Genomic DNA, 26,477 nt, shown 5'->3' with positions numbered 1-26,477 from the left:
TGAGGCAATGTGGTATACAGGGTAGAAAAATCAAAACTTTGAACAGATTTAAAATCACCAATATAAGCATGCAATTTATCAAGTACTTCCAACGAGTTCTTGACACTCCAAAAGTAATTAATTCCACTATTTTCGAAGGCCTCATTTGAACAATTTATTATCAGGTTTTTAATTGTACCAAGTGTGCTGGTAAGAAGAATAGACAATTTAGTAGTGGAACAATGGCTTGAAGACGAAATAAATCTATATTTGTAAGGTGTTTTGTGTAGCTTCGGAAGCCAGTACATAGTTTGGACTTTCATTGTATTTGGCTCTGCTTGTAAAGCGGTAGCTAAAAGTTTATGTTTGTTACAGATGTCGTTTTCTGAAAATGGAGTCAGTTGGAATGTTGGTGAATTGGTGATTTCTTTTTTCAGAACCTCAATGTAAAATTTACGTCAAACAGGACCATTTGTACATGTTGCTGCATGCTGTGGCAATTTAAAAAAAAAATTATTTCCTAAATATGGCTCCAATGAAGTTAAGAAAAGGGAGGTAAGTCAAACATATTTATTGTTTTTTGAAAACTTTATATTTATAAAGAATTGAAAGCTTTCTTTTTACCTTCACTGCCCCAATTAAAAGTGGCGGCTATATTGCATTTACCTTGTCCATTCATCTGTTCTTCAGTTATTCATCCATCTGGTCTTTAGTCGTTCTCCATCAGTCCCTTTCCAATTTATTTGTTGTGCAAAAATATCCGTCTCACTTTTCTCAGGTAAATGTATTATGACATGACATGTACATGTATTCTTCTTGTAATTTTATTAGGGTTTAAAATAAACATCGTCAAATTAACTATGCTTAAAACTTTGTAGGTCAGACGAACTTTGATGATTCAGTCCCTCCCATTATCAATCTTTTCTATTTATGAGGGCCTGTATTCCTATTGCTTTTACAACTGGTAACGAATCCAGGATATTGATAGGTGCCATGTCGAGAAAGTGACCAATCAAAAGTCAGCTTAATTTTATTGAGATGGGTAACCCCTGTGCTCATGCCAAGTGATCAATTGATGGTTTTTCTTTTTCTGTGCTTTACGGCATTACTATATATAGTGATGGAAGATGTGCGAAAAATAGCGATTGAAATATTCATGTTACGGCCAGATATACATTTCATTTACAAAAGACTCAACTGTAAGACTGGGAAAAAAAACACCGAAAAGGCCAATATAGTATGAAGTTGAAGAAGCGTTTTGCTGGAGCAGATTTTAATTGAAACGGAGAAGCTCTTTATACCACAAATGTGCACATGTTCAACACTTTGACAAGTCTGTCTAATTTACATTCTGTTTTATGCTTTATATGGAGCACATGCAGTCAGGAATGTTGAGTTTTATTTGGAAATATAATTCTATCTTTGAATGCCTCCAACTTTTTGTCTGCCTTTCAAAGTGACATATTCTTAAGAGATACCTATGTAATGTTATTATGAAGAGATAAAAATCATTTATTTTTTGTATATATTATCAGCAGTTGCAGCAGCTGGAGTCAGTGTGGCGTTTGGTGCTCCTATTGGTGGAGTATTGTTTAGTTTAGAGGAAGTAAGTTTCTTTTTTTTTTCTCAACTTTCAAGGCATCAAACAAGAAATAGGTTATTGAAAAAAAATGATAATCAATTGTTTGTTCATTCTCAGGTGAATTTACATAAGTAATATGATACCAAAATATTGGGTACTGTAAATTTTTTTAAATTTTGAAATGCTTTAATATTTTCAATGAATAGAGCATCTATGGCATGAGATCAAAACTCCCGTTTTAAATCTTTTAATCATTGTTTGTTTAATTATTTTAAATTTTGATTCAAAGTTAATTTTGTACTTTTTGTAGGTTAGTTACTATTATCCTTTGAAGACCCTGTGGAGATAATTTTTCTGTGCACTAGCAGCTGCATTTGTACTCAGATCAATTAATCCATTTGGCAATGATCATCTTGTGATGTTTTATGTAGAGTATAATGAACCCTGGTACTTAAAGGAACTTATACCGTTTAATATATTCCTTGGGGCAATAGGGCTGAGTACTTACAGGAACTTATACCGTTGATATTTCTAGGGGCATAAGTTGTGAGTACACGGTTTATACTCCTAGAGGCATTAGGGGTGAGAACACAGTTTATATTCCTAGGGGCATTAGGGGTGAATACAGGCAATTTTAATCCAGAGGCATTACAAATGTATATGTACAGGAAATATGACAGAGATTAGAAGTTTTGTCTAATATCTTGAATATAAGAAAGAAGATGTGGTATGATTGCAAATGAGACAACTCTCCACAAGAGACCAAATGACACAGAAATTAACAATTGTAGGTCACTATAAGGCCTTCAACAATGAGCAAAGACCAAACTGCACAGTCAGCTATAAAAGGCTCCGAAATGACAATGTAGAACAATTCAAACAGGAAAACCAACAACCTAATTTATGTATAAAAATCGAAAGTAAAACAAATATGTAACACAAACAAGCAACAGCCACTGAATTACAGGCTCCTGACTTAAGACAGGCGCAAACATACAGAATGTGGCAGGGTTAAACATGTTAACGGAATCCAAACCCTCCCCCTAACCTGGGACAGTGGTTAAAAAGTACAACATAAGATCCAACTATTAAAATCAGTTTAAAAAGGCGTAACTCATCATATGGTTACAAATAGAAATACATCTCACAAAAACAGAATGGACGTGGACAGGTATTTATACATCCCAACAACAAAAAGACACTAAATACAAACCTGAGAGTACCCACAGTTACTGACAGCTAGTTCAAAGCCAATAATAACTAATAAAAAAAATATGCATCTAAGAAATACGCCAAAAGTTTGACAACTTGTTTAAGGTGCAAACAGGTCAACACAATGCTCCATTAATCTATTAAACTGTGCTCCAATAGCTGTTGGCACACATGAATTATAGTTAAAGACTCCATGTCAGAACAAGATCTTAGATAAGTCTTTAAATCTTTATACTTAATTTTATCCTATTTTGATTTCTGTTATAACTGTGAGCTGTAGCATCGCAACAAAATTAATAACATTATCACATGTGCTCTCTTTCAGGGTTTATATGGAAGTTTTTTTTTAACGAAATGAGTATTGCCTGGTGTAGATATAGAACGAATTCCAAGTTAGGACAATACCCAATAGCTGAGGTTGGTATATACAAAGATTTAACAAATAGTGCAGATAAAGATTTCCTATGATATCAAAAATGCATTTATTGTTTAGGCAATGTTTCTAATATGACTGTTTTTGCCCCAGCCGTAACAGAAGGCAATTGAGTTTTATTATTCGTCTGGACCTACGTTCATACGTCCCAAAATTGGTTTCTGTTCTCAAATAAATGTTATGAAACTTATACACAATATGTTTATTGCCACAAAACACACATCTAGTTTGAATTTTGGTGCAGTAATTTTTACTGTTCTAGAAGCCCTTTACAAATTGGAAAAATTGCTGAATTTTAGTTTCCATTCTCTAACTTAAGTTTGCCTCAATCAAATGTTATGAAAATTAAACAAAATGCTTATTACTACAAAACTCAAATCAGGAACAAATTTGGGTAGCGTCACTTTTATTGGTCTTGATTTATTTTCCTTTATGAAGTTTTATGCAAGCAGGGGCTTCCTCAGTTTCCTATGAACACATTCCCCATTTATTTTGAATTATATCTTCAACAACAGGAGATAGGAAAATGAATCATTCCTCTTCTACTTATAACATAAACCATACCATTGACTCTAGAGTGGACAATCCTCTGAACTTATTCTTAATGCTGTGTGCTTAGTTTATATTTTATACAATAGTTCAAGAGAAATGCAAACATATTTTTGTAGAAGTAAGCGTTTTTTATTCAAAGAAAATAGTCAGAAAAAATGAATTGTGACTTTTTGTCCTGTGACTTTCTGTCCTACATTCTATTTATATATCCCGCCATACTTTGAACGACAAAATTATGGTATGTCAACCTGTCTGAATTTCAAACGCGCAATTTTACACCAGTACTTAAAACCTTTCATCCTTTATAGGTGCATTTTACGTAGATGAATAAAATCGTATAATATATATATATAATCATAATGAGGATGTTAATTATGATGTATGCCTTTTCGTGCTTCTTCGTTATATTTGTTGTTTTTATAGTGATTAAGATGATGACACAATGTTGACTGCTGTACCCCTATTTTTGACATTTTTACCTATTGTGTCTGTTTGTTTTGTTTGCACATCGGTGACAATATAAGGGAATTTGATGCGACTGTCATACAAGTGAGAGATTTAGCCAGCTATAAAACCAGGTTCAATCCACCATTTTCTACATAAAAAAATGCCTGTACCAAGTCAGGAATATGACAGTTGTTATCCATTCGTTTGATGTGTTTGAATTTTGCCATTTGATTTGGGACTTTCCTTTTTGAATTTTCCTTGAAGTTCAGTATTTTTGTGATTTTACTTTTTAGTGGAAAAGCATAACATACTAATTTAAAAGTCTTTAGTTGGACCAGGCCTTGTTTCAAAACACAACCTTCTTCACTTGAGGTGAACACCCTACCACAAGACCACTAAGGCAATCATACCATAGGAACCACTAGATCTAGTTCGAAATGACTAACTTTACATCGTCTTCAGAGTGACAATTGAACACAAATTAAGATTGGGTTTGACAGAAATTTTCTTTTATGTCCTGAATATTATGAAAAATATACCTCATTTGATTTTGTGTTAGTATCAAGTCTAGACCATGTGTTGTTCATTGATGTTTTCTTAATATAAACATGAGAAGATGTGGTAAGATTACCAATGAGACAACTCTCTACCAGAGACCAAATGACAGAAACTAAAAAACGAAAGGTCACCGTTTGGCCTCTGATTCTCAGCAAATCGCATACTGCATATTCAACTAGAAAGATCAAGAAATGACAAATTGAATTATTGAAAACAAATCAAACCAGAAAAACTGACATCCTGATTTATATAAAAATTAATTAACGAAATTCAAATATGATAAAGTTTATACTAACATTACAGACATAAGACATTGACAAAATATGAATATTCTGAAAGGATTACTTTAATGTAAAGAAGTACTATTATTGTTTGTTTTTTTTATTGTAGGTTTTATGTGTTACCTTAGTAACAGCCATTCTCAGTAATCCAAACAAATATACAAGGTATTGAGAAGATTGTAGGTATATAACATTTATTAACCAAAATTCAGAAATTATTGTGATTTTTTAAAGAATTTACATAAATGCAAGTCTTAATTTATTTCAGGAATATCTGCATACTGATTTGTGTATCAAATATCAGAATGGGAGTTCAAGTTATTGGGATACTCAACCTGTTGCATTATTTGCAATAATAATAACCTTGCAATAATTTCTGAATTTACATTATATAAAAAAAATTTAAACAAAATATTTTAGTTTCTTTATAATTTATGTACTTTTATTAAGTTTAAAAAAAATATTACTTGCTGACATTATTAAACAGACTGTTATTATTTCCAAACACATTTTTAATTCTATTTTGTTTTCAAGAAAAATAACACAAACATATGTAACACTCCCCAAAACGTGTCCATTTAGCTCAAACATTTTGGCACTGACATTTTATTAAGACGCCAATAATTTCTATAGCCAATCCAGTCCATGAATAGTTTTCCACAGGAGTCCAAAGAAAAGGAAAAAATATATCCAAGGTTGTCAATTTCGATGTATTTTTGGTGCAATTTCTGAAATTAAAATTAAATACGGAGCTAAAAGAAGATAATCTAAAATGGAGACCTGTAAAATTACAGAGGTGGCCAAAGCCCAAAATGCTTCATACCTTAGGTTACAAACTTTCTGTCTGTCGAATACTCATTATCATGGACTGTCTTTTTGGGGTGTGGACGACAGGTTTGTGAGTGTTGCATATATATGATATAATTGTACAATTTCAACTTGCATTTTAAAATTGTATCAACATTTTTACCATTTTTTATGCCCCATTTATGGGCATTATGTTTCTGGTCTGTGGGTCCGTCTGTTCGTCTGTTCTTCGACCGTTTGTCCGTTGTCCGTTCGTTATTCCGTCCGTCCGTCTGTCCTGCTTCAGGTTAAAGTTTTTGGTCGAGGTAGTTTTTGATTAAGTTGAAGTCAAATCTACTTGAAACTTAGTACTCATGTTCCCTATGATATGATCTTTTTAATTGTAATGCAATTAGAGATTTTTGCACATTTTCACGGTCCATGAACATAGAAAATGATAGTGCGGATGGGGCAACCGTGTACTTTGGACACATTCTTGTTTAACTTATAAATATATCCACATATTAATTGATCACTTTTTATAAACAGTTTGTGACAGACATGTATTTGGGAAGCAGTAGTAATGTACAAAAATAGCAAAACATATATAACACACAGTAAACATGATTCTATTAAAAAATATATACTGATTGAATGGCCGCTGTTTAACTCCATTTGATATCTTTACATTTCAAACTGACTGATATCTTTTTGCCAAGTGTTGAATGTCAAATATATCATGCACAGGGATCTCCATGGATGAAAATTGAACGATGGATGAACTTTCACCATCATAAACCGTATCTACGCCGTACATTGTAGCGCGATCGAAAGTATTCCATCCCTCCACATAAGGATAGATGAACATGCTAATTCATTGCTTATTTAAATTATATTTATTTGAATATTCATTATAAATACTATATAGAAGTATATATATTTTCAATAATTGCATATTCAGGATGAAATGAAATAACACAACTAATAGAAATTGAACAATAAATTGTCAGGTAAAGTTCAAAAGCCTATGCAATTGGTGTTGAAAATATTTATAGCTATTGTATCACCTTACTAATTTAATTAATGCTTGGAAAGATAGATATTTTTGCTAGGTTTAACAAAAAAATGTTCAGCTATAGACATTATCTTGAGCAAAATGATACAGCACAATGCGATCAACTTTTGTAAATTTCAATATTTATCCATGACATATATTTACAGGATGAACACAAGTGAATTGATCAGACAGTTGTTTAGTAGGTGTGGAGCTGAAGATAAAACAATGTTATGGTAATGTATAAATTTTCTTGTTTTTTGTGAATAAGTAATAAGTTTCTTTCATTAAACATTTTTGTTATTTTTTTTACTTTGGAACATAATGCTTTCAATAATCTACACCTACAGTTTCAGTCAATAATTCTTAAGTTTCATTTGATTTGGCTTGAACAAAATATTTGTAAGTAGAAGTATTCATATTTTAATCGTCTCTATTTGACACTCTCATTGCATATATATGTTTTATGAAGAAACTTGTTCTATTATCCATCCATATCTCCCATCTCTCATTCCTTCTAAAGTACTTATATTGTTATTGAACATAAAAAATGTTAGCACAAGACTGTATTATTCCTCATAGAAAACATTGAATATACACCTATTGTCTTCCCTTTCATGTTTTATAATGAGTTTTCTTTGCTTCAAATTATATGACATCAAAGTGTATTCTAAGTTTTGTAATCCCTTTGTTGAAACGGACTTAAACTGTTTACCATCAGATGACATATGTTGTATTGATCCACCCGCACACCATACATAAAGACTGCCATCTTGTAGTGTAGTCATACTCTTAGGCGGTGATGGTAATGTTAGGGTTTGATGTCTGTCATCAGTATAACTGTACCAGTGCAGCTTCTTGTTGATGTGGTTGAACTTATGGTTGGCGGAGCAATCACAGTAGAATATTCTGTCACCAGAAGCATGTAACCTGCCAGGACCACAGTCAGTCTGTACTCTCTGTACCACCTCTCCTGTCTGATGATCTATGATCTGTAGTCTGTTGTCACCACATACAACTAACTTGTTTTTTATAGTTGTAATGCCACTGTACCACCACAACCATCCAGGTACTGCTATTGATTTAAGTTTGAGTGTATTGTGTATGTCATACATATCTATTTGGTCACTATAACACAGTGTAACAGCTACTGTATAGTTGTTGACTGCTGTAACACTCCCTGGTCTACCCTGTACATCTATACTGTTTACTTGTGATCCATCTGTATTACAGATCAGTAGTCTCCTCTGTAAAGGTAAACACATCACCAGTTTACCATCATCCATCATCACTATATCTGTTACTACACTGTCATTACCAACTACTGATGTCAGGTTTATCTCATGATGTAGTGTGAAGATAGGCTGTCCTAGTTCGTATGGTTGTATAAGTTGATCTTTTATTTCTGAAATATGAAGCATCTGGTTTGTACACTGAACTTAATGGAAGATCAGTTTTAATTTTTTTTTATATGCATTATTTATCATTTGTCACTCAAAAGATATGTTTGTTCCTTGAAAAAAGATAACTTGTTAACATAAAAATTATTATGAACATGATGAATGTAGGATACAAACCTTGTTTATCAAATTTTCCCCTATAGTTCTGGCAAACTACTCTCTGCATTAATTCCTTAAAAAAATGAGAATGTATAAAAATGAATAGAGATATTTTTTGGAAAATATGCAATGAGTATAATTTATCTTATTTACGATTATAGTTACTGTAAATCTACTCTACAATGGCATTTACACATTTTCCGACAGTTTTGTTAATTTCTGAGTGCCATAACTATATGTCAATATGTTCCCAAAACAACCATCGGTATAAAATCAGTTTATTTTACAGTTCCTGTCTAGTCAATTTTCTTTATTTTCTTAAGTGTCTGTTTTCAAGGCAAATGTTTTTAAACATAAAATTTGTTTGATACAGAAGTGTTTCACAATTTTGATTTAACCTCTTCAAAAAATGATTTTCTAGAATAGTTGTAAAAACAACTAATTTAACCCTTTCACCTATAGTAGCCCTGACAAAAGCTACTCTGAGACCATGGCTTCCCTGGCTATTATGACACAAGAGAGAGATCTTTATATGAAATATAAATAAAAATTATGTTTGCAGTTATTTTTGTCTTTATTTTATTCACCTACACCATTTACACAGTTTTGTTCATGTTTTGATATTTTTTTGGGCATAAAAATCAAAATTTGCAAATTTTCATCATTATTTTGATGAAATTCTCAAAATTTTGAATTTTTGACCTTAAAGCGTAATTTTTAAACCAAAACAGCAAAAGTTTCAAAATTTTAATGAGGTTAAACAAATTCCTTACACTGAACAATGTCCGTTCCATGCATGGGGTAATCGTAATCAGTAATCGTAATCAGCTGTAATCGATTACATTTTGCAGTGTAATCATATGTAATCAGTAATCATGCCATTTCTGATTACAAGTCATCGTAATGTAATCGATTACATTGCAAAAACAGGTATAATCATGATTACTTTTAGATTACTTTAAGATTACATTCATATGATTTACTTGCTGATTACAAATCTTGTATATATATGAAAATAGTTTTTGATAGACAAGATGAAAATAAGAAAATGTAAAGCTTGAATGAAAAATCATGAAACTAGTATTCACAATGAATGGACCTTGTTTAATGTGATAAATTGTATCATCTATATAACTAATTTGTATAACCAAGTGTTTTCATTTGTTAACAGTTTACTAAAGGAAATTGCCTCTCCAATATTTTGTTGTGAGATTGAGCTCTTATGATACAAGAATATGTCTTGAAAGCACTTTTTTCCTTGATTGAAAACTTCTGATATTAACTCCAATTTCATATAAGTTAACCCAATATTTTTTCAAAACTACATTGAAATTCAAATGCAGAAAACATTAACTTAAAGGTACAATTATACTTTGATGGTCGACATAAATATTTGAGCCCTTTTAATTCTAAATGGAAGTTAAAACCAGATTTCATTTATTAACAAATTGAATACATTTTGTCTTTCCATAATTGCGTGTATAGTATGTGCTTTCTAATTTTTATTCTTTATTAACTTTGAGCCTTACGGGATGCTCTTCAGTATGAACAAGTACATATACAGTGTATACATATGGCATAATATTACAAACAATATGCATAGTAAACAATAGGTGACGTCAGAAGTTTCATCAATACAAAATATCTTTTATTACAATAAACTGTTTCGTAATTTAAAGAGAAATGTATATACTTTCCTAAGTGTCAAAGCTGTTTTGTGTTTTTTACCTGACATTAATTCTATTAATTACTAAAACAATTTCAAACAAATAATGACAATCAACCACTTTTAACTTTATTGATATTGTTATTGATACCCAAGCTCACCTATTGTTTGTCAAAAAAAAATGGAAGTAGTGATTAACATCTATAAAAACATTAATGAATGTGTCAAATATGTCCCAAAAGACAATAAAACTATACATTTTTGTACTTTTAAATTGATTTTTCCTTATTTGTTCAGTTTTTTTAGACAGTTGGTTAAAATTTGTAGAAAAAAATAAGTTATATTCTTTTACATAGAGAAAGGACACTTGTCTATAGCTATTTTATCAAATTACACATGTAACACTGTACTGTATATACATTCTTTTAAATAAGATGAATAAATTATGGCTTTTAAAAAATTAACCAAAATTAGCTTTTTTGTGAGGACACAAAATTATAAAAAAAACCTTTGATATTGCAATATACACAGTCTTCAACAAATGATAGTGCCATGTTTACACTTTCATCCAGGTATTAAAGAAAGAAAGATTACTAGTTTATGCAATGTTTTTTTAGCAGGAAATGTAAAAGAGGTTTTCTGATCCCGTTAAACTGGGACTCATCCCCAGCTGTCTAAAGCATGAATCAAGGTTAATGGGGATTCTTCGTCGAAAGGGATAGGTTATGTGTAAAGTCATTTCAACAACACAATTTTATTACACTATGCAGTTGACCACTTTTATTTATTAGTTTTAATCCTGCAATTGGGTGTCCTACTATACAGATACAGTCATACAGATATCGCTATGCTGTATCTGTATACTATACAGATATAGCTTTATAGCTCCGCCCACTGCCGGACTGAGTATTGTTTGAACCTGTGTGACCTCAGAATGTGTATTCCAGTTGCATTCCAATGACGATGACAATTGTCGATTTCAAAACTTGAATGTGAATGATTGTGTAACAAAAACAACCATGTCAATTTCAGCATGCATGTTTAGTGAATGTCAAGTCTGAAGCGTAGGACAACTCGTACACTTCTGTTTCAAATTGGACAATGTTTTGTAATTTGTTTTTACTGTTGAAATTAGTTGTTATGTTAAAATAGATAATTATTCATCTTGAGCGATGTATTATTGTTGACCATTCGAGATTCTTCTTTTGCGAACCAGTCTTTAGCGTAATGTGTGATTTTGATATTACTACGCGAGCCTCGAGGGATTACAAATCGAAAATAAATGGTAAATAAGTTAGTTTTTGTGTCTTTCAAAACACAAACAATATACAGAATTAATTGCAGGATAAAGACAATAACTGATTAGTGTCTTTAAATATCAGCTGTATTTGTACTCGGCTCGAAACAGGTGTAGTAGCTCGCTAAAAGCTCGCATACACCTTGTTTCCTAGCCTCGTACAATTACAGCTGATATTTAAAGACACTAAACAGTTATTGTCTATATAATTGATAGCTTTTAGTGTAGAAGAATAATTTGTTTAAAATACAATTTATGAAATTTGAATAGGTTTTGCAAATTTTAAGAAGATGTCATACACCCAGCACCATTATTTAAATTATGTGTTTTATAAAATTGAATTAGATACAAGGGAAAACAGAGTATTGAGTGAATAGTTATGTTTAAAAATGCAAATATATATTGAAATAAATGGCTCCAGGTTTTTTTTTGTCTTTTCTGTCTTTCTTCAATTCATGATATCTGAACCTGTATGTCCTGTCATTTCATAGAAATCTTTATTTATGTGTTTAAATGTGTAAATTAAACATACCTCTATTTTAGCTGTAAGCCGAGCAGTGTTCATGTTTACAGTATCTAATATTTGATTTGTACTTAAATCTATTTTGGTGTCAATCTGAAATTAAAATGTTTATACTTATGATTTTTAAGGGCATACGATACAGTTATAATCCCGTATTTACATTAAATGAAATAACTTATAACCTACAATAATTACGCTGTCTGTTTTATATCAACAACAATATTGCACATGAAGTTCACAGATTTTTCACTGGTACGGCTATTATTGACCTTTTGCACTTTTTTTTATGCCCCTGTTGTAACAGAGGGGGCACTAAGTTTTACCCTTGTCCATCTGCATCCTGAAAGGTGCCAGGCATATAAAGAAATGTGGGTTTAAACTATACATAATATTGGTTCTTATGTTGTACAGTTACACCACTGCCCCATGTTAGGGGAGGGTTGGTTATCTGTAATTCAGGGGTTGTTGTTTGTTGATGTATTACATATTTCATTTTTGTTCATTTTTATGCCCCATTTATATGCATGATGCTTTCTGTTCTGTGCTTCTGTTCGTCCAAATGTCCATTCATTGGTTCGTTCGTTCGTCCTACTTCAGGTTAAAGTTTTTGGTCAATGGAGTTTTTGATGAAGTTGAAGTCCAATCAACTTGAAATTTAGTACACATGTTACCTATGATATGATCTTTTTAATTTTAATGCCAAATTAGAGATTTTCCCCCATTTTCACGACCTGAACATAGAAAATGATAGTGCGGATGGGGCATCAATGAACTGGGGACACATTCTTGTTGTACATAAATTAGTCTGTCATTTATTTTCGTTTGAATTGCTTTACAATTGTCATTTTTGGGTCTTTTACAGCTGACTATGTGGTATGGGCTTTGCTCATTGTTGAATGCCTCATTGTTGAATGCTGTACGGTGACCTATAGTTGTTAATTTCTGTGTCATTTGGTCTCTTATTGAGAGTTGTCTCATTGGCAATCATACCACATTTTTTTTTCATTCTCCATCCTCCCCATACAAAGTAATAATGAATAACAACTCTTTTGTTATATTTTTGGTCTCACTTGATAGAGTCTAAAAGTGAGACATAGGTATGGTGTTTCCGGGATCGGCATTGGCGGCTGTGAAAGCGGCGTCAAAAATGTATTAGTTTGTATTAAAGACTAGTTTATGGTGAACAACTAGTGGTAAGTCAAAGATATTTTGCATGCAGTTGTATTAGTATTGGCACATCTCATCACCATGGAGATTATTTGGCCCTGCCTCTTCAGTTACGGTCCATTGACTTTGATATTTTGCTTATTTTTCATGTATTAGTTTGTGATTAGGTCAGTTTATGAGGAACCACTAGTAGTAAGTTGATGATAATTGGTATGCAGTTGCATAAGCATTGGCATATCTCATTTCCACTGAGATTTTTTGGCCCCACCCCCTCAGTCATGGTCTTTTGACTTTGAAATTTTCCCTTAGTTTACATGTATATTAAAGTATGTGTTTAGGTTTGTTAAAAGGGAACTATTTATGATAAGTCAATAGTATTTGGTATGCAGTTGTATTACCATTGGTACATTTCATTTCAATGGAGATATTTTGTCCCCCGCCCCCTTGGTCATGGTTTATTGACTTTTAAATTTTACTTAGTTTACATGTATTTGTTTGTGTTTAGGTTTGGTAAAAAGGGAACTATTTATGATAAGTCAATGGTATTTAGTATGCAGTTGTATTAGCATTGGCACATCTCATTTCCATGAAGATTTTTTAGCCATATACTGTTCACTGACTTTGAATATTTGCAAAACTTAAATGTTAAAGTGTTGCTATTTTTATTTGCATTATCGAAATTACAAAAAAGCGAGACATACCCCTGTGATAACAGTGTATTACATTGAAATAATACAATACCTTTTCCAATATTTCGTGGATATCCAGAAGGATTGTTGTGTATTTGTTACACAGTGAATCATCAAGTGGTCTTCTCTGTATTTTTACCAGTTCATCTTCTTTGGTATGGTCAAGTTGAAGGATATTGGTTTTAAGCTCATCCATCAATGGGTCATACTCATCACTGGTAATACCACAAGTTGTGTTATGACTCAAGTAGTCATTCTTATTCCGTCTGAGGATGTGGACTGCTTCTCGATCAAGTTGTCCCAAATTGCAGCAGTTATACAGTATTAGACCACACAAACTCAAATCAAGATCTTCGGGCTTGACTGAATTGGCTGTGTACTTACAAAAACGGTTGTGTATACCAGGCCCTGGATTTTCAGCATATAATTGTTTCCATTGGTGATGATTTAGAGGAAGAGCTCTTTGGTTGGTGCAGTTTGCTTTATCTATACAGCACCATGCATTCCTGTTGCGTAGGTGAAATAAGATGTGGATGACTGCCTCATTATCAAGAAAATCCTTCAAACATCTGAAGTTTAGGCCTTTATATTTTTCTTCTAACTTTTGTTGAAACAATGGAGTAACAACCTCTAAGTAAACAGATCCAACAACAAAGTATCTTCTTCTCTTATCTTCTTTATCCATTCTATAAACACATGATATAAATCTTGACTTGATAGTATTATATCTGTACATTTTGATAGTCTCTAATAATAATGTATGACATGGCTCTCATTTTATTTAGTATCGTTTTACAATGTATAACTACTGAATGTACATGTTGAGAGATACAACTTTTATTTCATAAAACATTGAATTAAGAATATAGATTATTTTATTTTTATCCTTATATTTGGATTTAAGCCTTTTCTCCTAATCAAATGATTTTAAATTGTAACATTGATTTAAAAGTTGCAAATATCATTTATATTGATAAAGGTATCAGAATTGCCTTAAACCTATAAGGAATATTCACTATATAAAATGATTAAAAACGTTTTTAATTTACTTACTTTCTTTTTTGTTTCCCTTTGAATAAATGATTGTATAATGGCTGACAAAAATTCATAAATTGGGGAATTACCTACACTATTTTTAGTAACATACACTTGGGTTTAACCATATAAAACTTTACATATTTACCTGGATTTTTTTAAAAGGACTAGACTATTAATATGTAATATATTTGTTGGGAAATTGAAAGAAATGTAGGGCTTTTATTGTCAAGTAGTACGGATTTCATATAAAGGTTTCTATATAATGTTTTTTAACCATTGTGAACATAAAATGTAGGCATTAGTATCAATTTTAGAACTTAATTTTCTTTTTTCAAGGTTGTGTACAACTTGTTAATCTTTTTGTTTTTACTATTTTAACATTTTTTCTTTATCAAAGGAGTCAAAATAAGTATTTTTCTAGTTTCCAGACAATAACTTGTGTGTAAATTGTACCACAAGGTTCCATTCCAAAAAAGGAAGGTTGGCATTGATTTTGGGGGTTATAGGCTAAACTGTTAAGTAATTAGGGACCAAAAACAACACTTTTCTAATACTTTGTATACATTGCTTATTTCTTGACCAATTTCAATGAGGTTTTATTCTTGAATTCTTGGGGTTCTTCAATATGATGAATCTTACAATGTATTAAGTCTTTGGAATTTGGTCCCCGTGTTTTAGATTGGTCCACTTGAGGTCCAAAGGGTCCAAAATTAAACTTTGTTTGATTTCATCAAAACTTAAATTCTTGGGGTTCATTGATATGCTAAATCTAGCCTTGTATTTATATTTTTAATTTTGGGTCCCATTTTCAAATTAGTCTACATTAAGGTCCAAAGGGTCCAAAATTAAACTTGAGTTTGATTTTAACAAAATTTGAATTCTTAGGGTTCATTGATATGCTAAATCTAACCTTGTATTTAAAATTTCGATTTTTTTGGGCCCTGTTATCAAATTGGTCTACATTGAGGTCAAAAGGGTCCAAAATAAAACTTTATTTTATTTAATAAAAAATCGAATTATTGGGGTTCTTTAAAATGCTGAATCTTACTGTTTTTTATTTTAAGATTTTGGTCCCGTTTTCAAATTGGTCTACATAAAGGTCGAAAGGGTTCAAAATTTAATTTTTTTTGATATTTAACAAAATCTGAATTCTTAGGGTTCTTTAATATGCCGAATCTTAACATGAATTTTGATTTTTGAATATGGTCAAAGTTTTTAAGTTAGTCCAATTTGGGGTCCAAAATTTAACTTTGTTTGATGTTCTTGGGATTAATTGATATTCTGAATCAATCCATTGCCATGTATTTAGATTTTGGAGATTGGACCATTATAGGTAAATTTAATTGAGTACATGAGACCACATTCATTCTGTGCCAGAAACCTATGCTGTGTCAACTATTTAATCACAATCTAAATTCAGAGCTGTATCAAGCTTGAATGTTGTGTCCATACTTGCCCCAACTTTTCAGGGTTCGACCTCTGCGGTCTTTAAAGCTGTGCCCAGTATTTCACTTTTAAATGGACTTAGATTTTCTGCCAGGAAACAACACCTTCACTCTGTGGTTAAAGTTTTTAGAATTTTGATAACTTTCCTATACCATTTTAGATTTGTACCAAACTTGTACAGAAGCTTGTAAATGATCAAAAGGATTTAATTTTGTACCTGTGTATCTTTATTTTACTTATAAATTGACTTAGTTTTTCTTCCAGTTAACATTACATACAGTCTGCAGTTAAAGTCTTTAAAACATTTATTAGATTCATAAACTATCTTGGATTTTTACCAAACTTGGACAGAAGCTTTTTACAATCAAAAGATAGTATCAACAGGAACAATTTTATTTTTCCCTCATTTTTGTTTAGCCTGTGATTAACAGCAAAAGTAGGCAAGACACTATAAATATAAAATTTTTATTTATATACAATTGTATTAAGAAATGGTTTAGATTAAAATTCCATTAAAAAACAAATTGGGCAAACAATGAGGCATTTAAAGAGAACAAATCTAAAAAATGCAGTTTTTGTTATTTGATTTTGCAGAGTTTTTTGAAGTAAAAACTGTACATTTGTATTATGGACCTGATAATGTTCATTAGTAAGATCATATTATAAATTTATGTTTTTCAGTGATTACAACAGAAACTCCACCTCTTTGAGTTCTTACACCTCCAGTACAGTATCAGGGGATGAAGTTTACACTGCCCTGTGAATGCTGTTTCTGGGACTACCATTTAAAGGTCTAATTACTATTTTTACCTTTGGTATAAAGGTAAGTGTCCATGGTCTATTTTCCTCTGCACAAAGCATCTACTCTGTTAAATAAAACATTATAGGTCAATGTATGGTCTTAAACACAGAGCCTTGGTTGACACATAACAGCAGGCTATAAAGCCCCCCAAAAATTACTAGTGTAAAACCATTCAAACAGGAAAACCAAGGGTCTAATCTAAATTAAAAAAAAAACTAGGAACACATATGAAACACATCATCAAACAAAAAGAATGGAAAATCAGGTTGCTGACTGAGGACAGGGGCAAACAAATGCATTTGATAGATAAGAACCTTCACCCTTACCTGAAAAAATAGTGTAACATCACAACATAGAAAGACACACTATAAAATCTGATTTAAAATAGCTAAACGCAATCAAAAGACACATTAACACAAACAAGTGAAGATACACTGAACTAATAATTTTATTTAAACAATGTTAATACAAGATCATTAAAAAAAGGGGTGATATGTTAAACAATTTCAGAAAAACAACCAAAACTTTGAACAACATGTCGCCAAATAGAATAATGTACACAGGTAAATGAAAATAATTTTGTTTTGTTAGATACACAGTAAAGAAAACAAATATTTTTTGTACAAAATTAATAATTTTGTTGTTTATAGTACGAGCACAGAAGTGAAAATTTATAGTCATACCAAGCACTTTTCAAAGCTGGTATATATTAAAAAAAGATCGATTGATTGTTGGTTGCTGTACATCCATCCAGTGGCAAATATATTATTATTATTATTATATTATTAAAAATAGAAAGACGAGATTTAGAGCAAAGTAAGCAACCATTAAGTAAGTTTATGAATAACAAAAAAAAAAAACATAAAAAAAGTTTATGAATAACTAAAAAGCTTAAAAAAAATTAATTATAGACAGCAACCAATTACAACCACTGCACAACAAAGAATGTGAAATAGTTGGAAATGACTTTACTCATCAGATGAAGCTTGCATTTTTACAACTTCCATGTATTTGTTTCCTGGCTATGTTCACTGAATTTTGAAATAGCTGATGTGTAAGGTCAATACAGTTATTCTGTTCCCACATCTAAGAAATATTGTTCTTCTAAAAATAAAGCATGAAAAAATTTCATTTTGCTGTCATCAGATCACATATTGTCAAACTGTCTATTTACATAACTGTTTTCAGGTGCCTTGGTTTATTTATTCCCAGTATGGCAGTAGGAGCTATTGTAGGAAGAATTGTTGGTATAGGCATGGAACAGTTAGTAGTGTAAGTATTATCTTATGTTCATCAAGATGAAGTTCATAGAGAGCTAAAGAAGCATTGTCATCCCAACATCCATATGCTGTGTGTTCACAATCACACAGAATTTCAAGATTATAGACATCAACTATAAGTAGTAGCCAAAAAATGTATTACTTTTCATGTTGGTAAGTTTACGGCAGTCCTACAGTATAGACGAGTTGTATATACATTATGTACACAGCCATGTATCACCATCATTGATGGGGATCCGATGGATGCATCTGTTGTAGGGCTGTCACTGACTCAGACGTACTTATAAATATAATTATTTTCTGTGACTGTATCTAACATTAATTTGTAGGATCCTTTCCTATAGATAATTTAGCTGATCTGTAACAATAACATCTTCATGCCTTATATATCATGTACTGCAGTACGCCGCTAGATTAAAACTGACGTGGAAAGGTAACACACGACCAGCGAAAGCTCTTTTTTTAAGAGCCCAGGTGGTCGTGTGGTCTAGCGGGACGGCTGCAGTGCAGGCGATTTGGTTTCACGATATCACAGTAGCATGGGTTCGAATCCCGGCGAGGGAAGAACCAAAAATTTGCGAAAGCAAATTTACAGATCTAATATTGTTGGGTTGATGTTTAGACGAGTTGTATATACATTATGTACACAGCCATGTATCACCATCATTGATGGGGATCCGATGGATGCATCTGTTGTAGGGTTGTCACTGACTCAGACGTACTTATAAATATAATTATTTTCTGTGACTTTATCTAACATTAATTTGTAGGATCCTTTACTATAGATAATTTAGCTGATCTGTAACAATAACATCTTCATGCCTTATATATCATGTACTGCAGTACGCCGCTAGATTAAAGCTGACGTGGAAAGGTAACACACGGCCAACGAAAGCTCTTTTTTTAAGAGCCCAGGTGGTCGTGTGGTCTAGCGGGACGGCTGCAGTGCAGGCGATTTGGTGTCACGATATCACAGTAGCACTGGTTCGAATCCCGGCGAGGGAAGAACCAAAAATTTGCGAAAGGAAATTTACAGATCTAACATTGTTGGGTTGATGTTTAGACGAGTTGTATATACATTATGTACACAGCCATGTATCACCATCATTGATGGGGATCCGATGGATGCATCTGTTGTAGGATTGTCACTGACTCAGACGTACTTATAAATATAATTATTTTCTGTGACTGTATCTAACATTAATTTGTAGGATCCTTTACTATAGATAATTTAGCTGATCTGTAACAATAACATCTTCATGCCTTATATATCATGTACTGCAGTACGCCGCTAGATTAAAACTGACGTGTAAAGGTAACACACGGCCAGCGAAAGCTCTTTTTTTAAGAGCCCAGGTGGTCGTGTGGTCTAGCGGGACGGCTGCAGTGCAGGCGATTTGGTGTCACGATATCACAGTAGCATGGGTTCGAATCCCGGCGAGGGAAGAACCAAAAATTTGCGAAAGCAAATTTACAGATCTAACATTGTTGGGTTGATGTTTAGACGAGTTGTATATCACAGCCATGTATCACCATCATTGATGGGGATCCGATGGATGCATCTGTTGTAGGGTTGTCACTGACTCAGACGTACTTATAAATATAATTATTTTCTGTGACTGTATCTAACATTAATTTGTAGGATCCTTTACTATAGATAATTTAGCTGATCTGTAACAATAACATCTTCATGCCTTATATATCATGTACTGCAGTACGCCGCTAGATTAAAACTGACGTGGAAAGGTAACACACGGCCAGCGAAAGCTCTTTTTTTAAGAGCCCAGGTGGTCGTGTGGTCTAGCGGGACGGCTGCAGTGCAGGCGATTTGGTGTCACGATATCACAGTAGCATGGGTTCGAATCCCGGCGAGGGAAGAACCAAAAATTTGCGAAAGCAAATTTACAGATCTAACATTGTTGAGTTGATGTTTAGACGAGTTATATATATATATAAATATATATATTGCTAGGATAAAGTAGGAAGATAAATTATTTTATGGTTTATTAGCCTGCATCAACGTTTACTATTGAGTTCTTATAATTAAATAGTTTGAGAGTTAGCCAGGCAAAAGTAGGCAACAGTGGTCATTTCTAATAAACTTGAAAGAAGAAGAATGTTTTTTAACTTTTAATGAAAGTTTTCTTAGGAGTAGTTTAGCATAAACTTGAAATAGTAGTCACTTTGACCTATATTTTGTGACATTATATCTTTCAGAAATTGGGCAGAACTTAGCAAACTTTGATATTGAAAACATTTTTGATGCCCCTTTTGTAGGCATTATGGTTTTGATGAAGTTGAGTTCCAATCAACTTGAAGCTTAGTTCACATGTTCCCTATGATAAAATATTTCTTATGTTAATGCCAAATTAGAGTTTTGACCCCAATTTCACAGTCCACTGAACATAGAAAATGAAAGTTCTCTAGTGGGGCATCAGTGTACAATGGACACATTCTTGATTATTTGCTTGGACATTCATAGATTGCAAGACATCAGGATTATAATCTTGATGCAGCAACAAGGGAGTAACCTGTGTTCTTCATACCTTGTATATGTTATGAAGTTTCTGTCTGTCATATTGCACTCTTTGAAAACTAACTATCACTGAAATTGAATGTGACTGTGCTCATTTATTGAATAACATGACCACTACAAATGTATACAACTGATTATTTTTGCAGTTTTGGAAGGGAGGATTTAAGGTCAAGTTACCTAAGGGTCCACATCATTTCCTGTCAGAAAAAGTTTTACAAATATGTTTTTTTTGTTGATAAATGCATTGCCTGTTACTGTTTATAATGTTATCTTTTTAGGAGGAACCATGACAACCCATTTTTCCAGAATATGTGCCAGTCAAAACAGTTATGTACCATAACACCAGGATTGTATGCCATGGTTGGGGCTGCTGCAGCTTAAGAGGGAGTTACAAGAATGACTGGTGAGGTTAAAAGTATAGTACTAAGTCATATATCAGTGTTATTTTGTTAAATTGAAGCCCAAGCTGCTTTGGAATAGGAAAGTAACTGGTCAGAATCATTGCATGCAACTCATTTGTACATAATAATGTGTTTTGTTTACATTATTTTCACTATCCTAATACAACAGATGGACACTAAACCACTTCTGTTCCATTTTTGTTAACAGTAAAAGATATACTAGATAATTACAGTGACCTACTTCTATATATTTCAAAGTCTTTTGTAGTGATTATTTTTAAGTTGTTTTTATGTTACAATTTATTGATATAAAAATTACTGTAACCTACTTTTATATATTTCAGTATCTTTAGTGGTAATTATGTTTGAGTTAACTAGTGGATTGCAGTATATTGTGCCATTAATGTTAGCTGTGATGACATGCTAGATTACAGTGACCTACTTTTATATATTTCAGTATCTTTAGTGGTAATTATGTTTGAGTTGACTGGTGGATTGCAGTATATTGTGCCATTAATGTTAGCTGTGATGACAAGTAAATGGGTTTGAGATGCTTTAGGAAAAGATGGAATGTATCCTTTATACCTTATATATGATAAAGATATTCAGACTGAAAATTCCTCTTTGAGACCACAAAAAAACATGCCCCCTTAAAACATAGAGGCAACATGCTACTTTCTTAGTTTTATTTATGCATTATTCAAAGGATTCTGTCCCATGTTTGTAGGAGTATGTTAAATAACCCTCAAAAGGATATTATTCTGTTTTCTCCAAAAATACAGAACTGTGGTTCATAAGAGTCTTATTTTTAAGTAAGATAACCCTGAAATGATAATATACTAGTGTATAATTTAAAACTAAAGTTTTTTTTCTAAGAAAAATGAGTGAAAATACCAAAATATCATAATTAAGCAAAAATATATGGAAAGCCAACGGGGTCAAAATTCTTAATTCGTAACTTGTCAATTCGTTACTTGTAACTGTGTAATTTCTAAATTGTTAATTCGTAAATTGTTAATTTGCAACTTGTTAGTGTGAAATTCCTAATGCTTAATTCGTAAATTGTCAATTTGTAACTTGCACCTTTGTAGTTTCAACATTCTTAATCGTTAAATTGTCAGTTTGTTACTTGTAACTGTGCAATTTCATAATGCTTCATTCGTAAATTGTCGATTTGTAACTTGTATCTTTGTATTAAAATTCAACATTCTTCATTTGTTAATTGTCAATTTGTAACTTGTAGATTTCAAAATTCTTTATTGGTAAATTGTCTTTTTGTATATTGATGTTACATGTGACTTGTCGATTCGTGAATTGTCGATGTATGAAATGTCGAAGTGTTAAATGTCATCGGCGTTGTATTATGCTAACGATCATTATGACGACAGATGGCGCTCGGTCTCTTCTTCTGTGTATAAGCCTCATGTAAGTAGGGGCACCGCCATATGGAATATATACCAAAGGAGTTTAAATCAATTATGTACAGCGCATACATATAAAAGATAACAAATAGATAAATGGAATACATTCATTTTGTTTGTTTTATATGGCATGTATAAAAGGGACTCGGTTTTATATTGAGGTAACCTCGTATAAACATGTTAGTTTACTGTACTGGTCACCAAACCTGCAATGAGGTGTGTCACTTCCTTATTAAGGTATATAGATGTGTCGCTGGAACGGGCTTCCTTATCAACTTCGCAAATATATTACTGTCACTTGGCAAGAAATTTTTACTTAATATTTAACCGGGTCAAAACGAGACTAAAAACATGAAAAATAAGACGGTGCTGGGAAAATACTAATATTGTCTTGGGCCCGCAATTTTTTTGACAACCATCATTCATTAATATTATATTCTCAATATTAAAATTTCAGAAAAGAATGTAATTATCTAATGATATGTTTTAATACAAGAAACAAATGGACGAACAGCCTTTATTTATTTGGCTCCTGAGTTATGAAAATAAATCAGGAATCTGATGTACAGTAGTTGTCGTTTGTTTATGTAATTTATACGTGTTTCTCGTTTCTTGTTTTTTTATATAGATTAGACTGTTGGTTTTCCCGTTTGAATGGTTTTATACTAGTAATTTTGGGGCCCTTTAAAGCTTGTTGCTCGGTGTGAGCCAAGGCTCCGTGTTGATGGGCGTATCTTGACCTATAATGGGTTACTTTTATAAATTGTTATTTGGATGGAGAGTTGTCTCATTGGCGCTCATACCACATCTTCCTATATCTATAAAAATGTTTAATGATATCATATAAGTACTTTGCAAAACAAACTGAATGAAAAATTATTTTAAATGAGTCACTTAGTTGATGTATACTATATATCAAAACTGTGTTGAATATGCACTTTTTTGTAATAAAATCTAAAGGAACCAGAAAACTAATCGAGGCCCTAAAATTTGAGATATTGTCAACCGGAATGCGAGAAAACCGCATATATCTTAATGGTAAGGTCAATAATGGGATATCATATGGTCAATAGTATGGGACCAGAACACATCTACAAACATCAATAAGCTTGAAAGAATACAACGACAACCTGTGAGATTTATAACAGGAGAGTACAAATCCAGAGAAGTTGGTTGCGTCTCAAACACGCTCACAAAACTTAAACTACAAGACATACAGACAAGACGTTCAAGCCAATAGCTAATATTTCTGTACGAGGTGGTCGCAGTGCTATAGAACCAGACCATCTTCCTATATCAATTTAAAAAAAAACTCGTCCAAAAAGAACACTAAATTGCTGCCAAGGGCCCGATTTAACAATTATCAGTCAAGAAATGTTGTGAACAAACATGCAGATAAAAAACTACATGAGGTGTTTTGAGATTTCAACGAGTAAAATACAACAATATTCTAAATCATTTTTCGTATAAACAATATTCGAATTGAACCACTTTAAAGAAGCATAGTGCGTACACTGAGCGCTGACAGCCGTTCAGAAACTACTCTCGTGTATCGTCAATACATCGACGGCGCTCTCTTTACCGTTGAATTAAAGTCGGTATTTGTATCCACAACGTTCTCCTACAGTAACAGATCTAAAATGATCATGGTACAAAATCGAAATATACTAGGAGGTGTCCCCTCTACATATTTGTTAATGACCATGATCGTTAAACTATGAAACTGTTTATTTTTTACTACACGCGTCACCTACATAAATTTGAGAAAATCAATGAAGATGGGGAATGTATCAAAGAGACAACTACCCGACCATAGAGCAGACAACAACCGAAGGCCACCAATGGGTGTTCAATGCGACGAGAAACTCCCGCACCCGTAGGAGTCCTTCAGCTGGCCGGGGCGGCCCCTAAACAAATATGTATACTAGTTCAGTGATATACCGGACGTCATACTAAACTCCAAATTATACAAAAGAAACAAAAATTAAAAATCATACAAGACTAACAAAGGCCAGTGTTTTTTCGAAATCTTAAACCCCCCTTCCTAATACTCCCACTTTTAAACAAACTGACGCCCTCTCCCTCTGACTTGTCAGAGAAAAGATCTTGCCATATCGCCGTTTGCATGAAAGAGGCAATCATCTCTTATGCTAACACTAATCATACCCCACGCAACGAAGTTGCGGAAGGTGTAATGTTTTGACCCGTCCGTCCGTACGTCAGCCCATAGGTCATGTTTCTTGTCATCGCAACTCCTCTCAAACCACACAACAGAATTTCATGATAATAAGGACATACTAAGTAGATTTGCATATCGACAAGAAATTGCAATTCAATTTTTTTTCTAGAAGTTACGCCACTTTGAACTTATGTGCTTCGATATACCTCTGCAACAGCTTATCGTCGCAACTCCTCTGAAACCACACCACAGAATTTCATGAAACCTTGTAGATAATAAGGACATACTATGTAGATGTACAAAAATGTACATATCGACAGGAAATTATGATTAATTTTTTTTCTTATACTTTTTTTTTCTTACAGTTATTTTATTTCTCCAGTGACAATTAGGGGTCGTGTGGCATGTGAGCGCGCTCACTAAGGTTTTTTAATTTTATTTCTCCACGAAAATATTTGCACATTATTTGGGGTTTGGCCAAAGGAGTATGTATTTGGTCATTTTAAGAGTAAAATGATAGCCTGGGATCCTGGCTGACTGCTCGACAGAAGAGCCAGGCGGAATACAACCTGCAATAGGATATTAGGATTATATTGGTACGAATTCTTTGCAAATGATTTTTTATTTTATATTTGACATGCAAATTTAAAAAAAAAAAGGTATATTCATTAACATTGTTAATCATTTCAGTTAATTAACGATTGACAACATGTGAGATTTAGTAAGGTTGCCGGGCTATAAGGAGATGTTGCACCAGATGGGGTTCATATCGGGAGTACGGGGCATTAAGCAGCTTTTGAGATCGAGGGACCCGTGAATATTTTGGTCTTTTTGGTTGTACATTTTTATTGTAGGAAATCTGATAGCGGCGATTTTTAAGCTTCTTCACCAGAACAATTCAGTAGGCATATATATTAATTCATAAAATTGAGAATGGAAATGAGGAATGTGTCAAAGAGACAACAACCCGACCATATAACCGACAACAGTAGAATAGAATATATATGTCAGCCCTTTCCTGTCAGAATAAAATGGTCCGATAATAGCATTTTATGATTATTAGAAATCGTTTACAACTAGTACCTGAGGTTTTCAGTAATAATGTAGCCTTTTAATAAAACGACTATATGGTATTAGGTTTTGTCATTGATAAAAGCCGTAGGTTGCCTATAGTTGCTTACATCGACTTTATTTGTACTTCGCGTTGGTGGATAGTTGTCTCATTGGCAATCATACGGTTTATTACCACATCTCCTTATTGTATATACCTGAATAATCCAGTCGTAATATTCCACTGACCAAGGAATATTTCATTAACCCCGTAACTAGGAGAGCCTCAAATACTCGGGATGTTTTTTTTATATAGTTTCCGTTCTCGAACGAAAGTCCACATCAGTAAACAAAATAAAACTGGGATCCTGAAAACATGCCATTTTTGTTTTGCTTTTTTTAGACGCATTTGCTGTAATTAATGGATTAAAATTACTTAGGTATATATTCCATATGGAGGTACTCCGACTTACAGGAGGATTATACACCGGAGACGAACCCGAGCGCGATCTGTCGTCATAATGATCGTTAGCATAATA

The 26,477-nt window shown here is 32.7% G+C and overlaps 1 protein-coding gene, 1 long non-coding RNA gene and 1 pseudogene across 2 annotated transcripts; 2 read left to right on the top strand and 1 right to left on the bottom strand.

The window, feature by feature from the left end:
• The first annotated feature begins 5,151 nt into the window (after window positions 1-5,151).
• Window positions 5,152-17,092, top strand: LOC139484751 (uncharacterized). Its single transcript, XR_011655145.1, has 3 exons — window positions 5,152-5,209; window positions 7,052-7,120; window positions 16,951-17,092. It is a non-coding gene; the product is annotated as an uncharacterized lncRNA (long non-coding RNA).
• On the bottom strand, window positions 7,179-14,896 carry LOC139484743 (uncharacterized). The gene is made up of 5 exons (XM_071268661.1): window positions 14,839-14,896; window positions 13,838-14,471; window positions 11,939-12,022; window positions 8,462-8,516; window positions 7,179-8,289 (listed from the first exon to the last, which is right to left on the bottom strand). Exons 1-5 carry the CDS (start codon window positions 14,892-14,894, stop codon window positions 7,454-7,456), a joined length of 1,665 nt encoding a protein of 554 aa, XP_071124762.1. The 5' UTR covers window positions 14,895-14,896; the 3' UTR covers window positions 7,179-7,453.
• Window positions 17,093-18,272: 1,180 nt separating the features above from the next.
• The window catches only part of LOC139484749 (H(+)/Cl(-) exchange transporter 4-like), a 28,302-nt pseudogene continuing 20,097 nt past the window's right edge, over window positions 18,273-26,477 (top strand).

This window comes from Mytilus edulis, chromosome 8 (assembly GCF_963676685.1).
Source record: "Mytilus edulis chromosome 8, xbMytEdul2.2, whole genome shotgun sequence".
Taxonomy (NCBI): Eukaryota; Metazoa; Mollusca; class Bivalvia; order Mytilida; family Mytilidae; genus Mytilus; species Mytilus edulis.
Note: the sequence above shows the minus strand (reverse complement) of the source record. Positions and strands in the feature narration are given on the sequence as shown.

Coding starts and splice junctions, on each gene's coding strand:
- LOC139484743 (XM_071268661.1), bottom strand. CDS start 14,894: ATGAATTTTTGTCAGCCATTATACAATCATTTATTCAAAGGGAAACAA. Junction 14,472..14,838: donor AAAGGGAAACAAAAAAGAAA/GTAAGTAAATTA, acceptor ATGTGTTTATAG/AATGGATAAAGAAGATAAGA. Junction 12,023..13,837: donor TCCACGAAATATTGGAAAAG/GTATTGTATTAT, acceptor TTTTAATTTCAG/ATTGACACCAAAATAGATTT.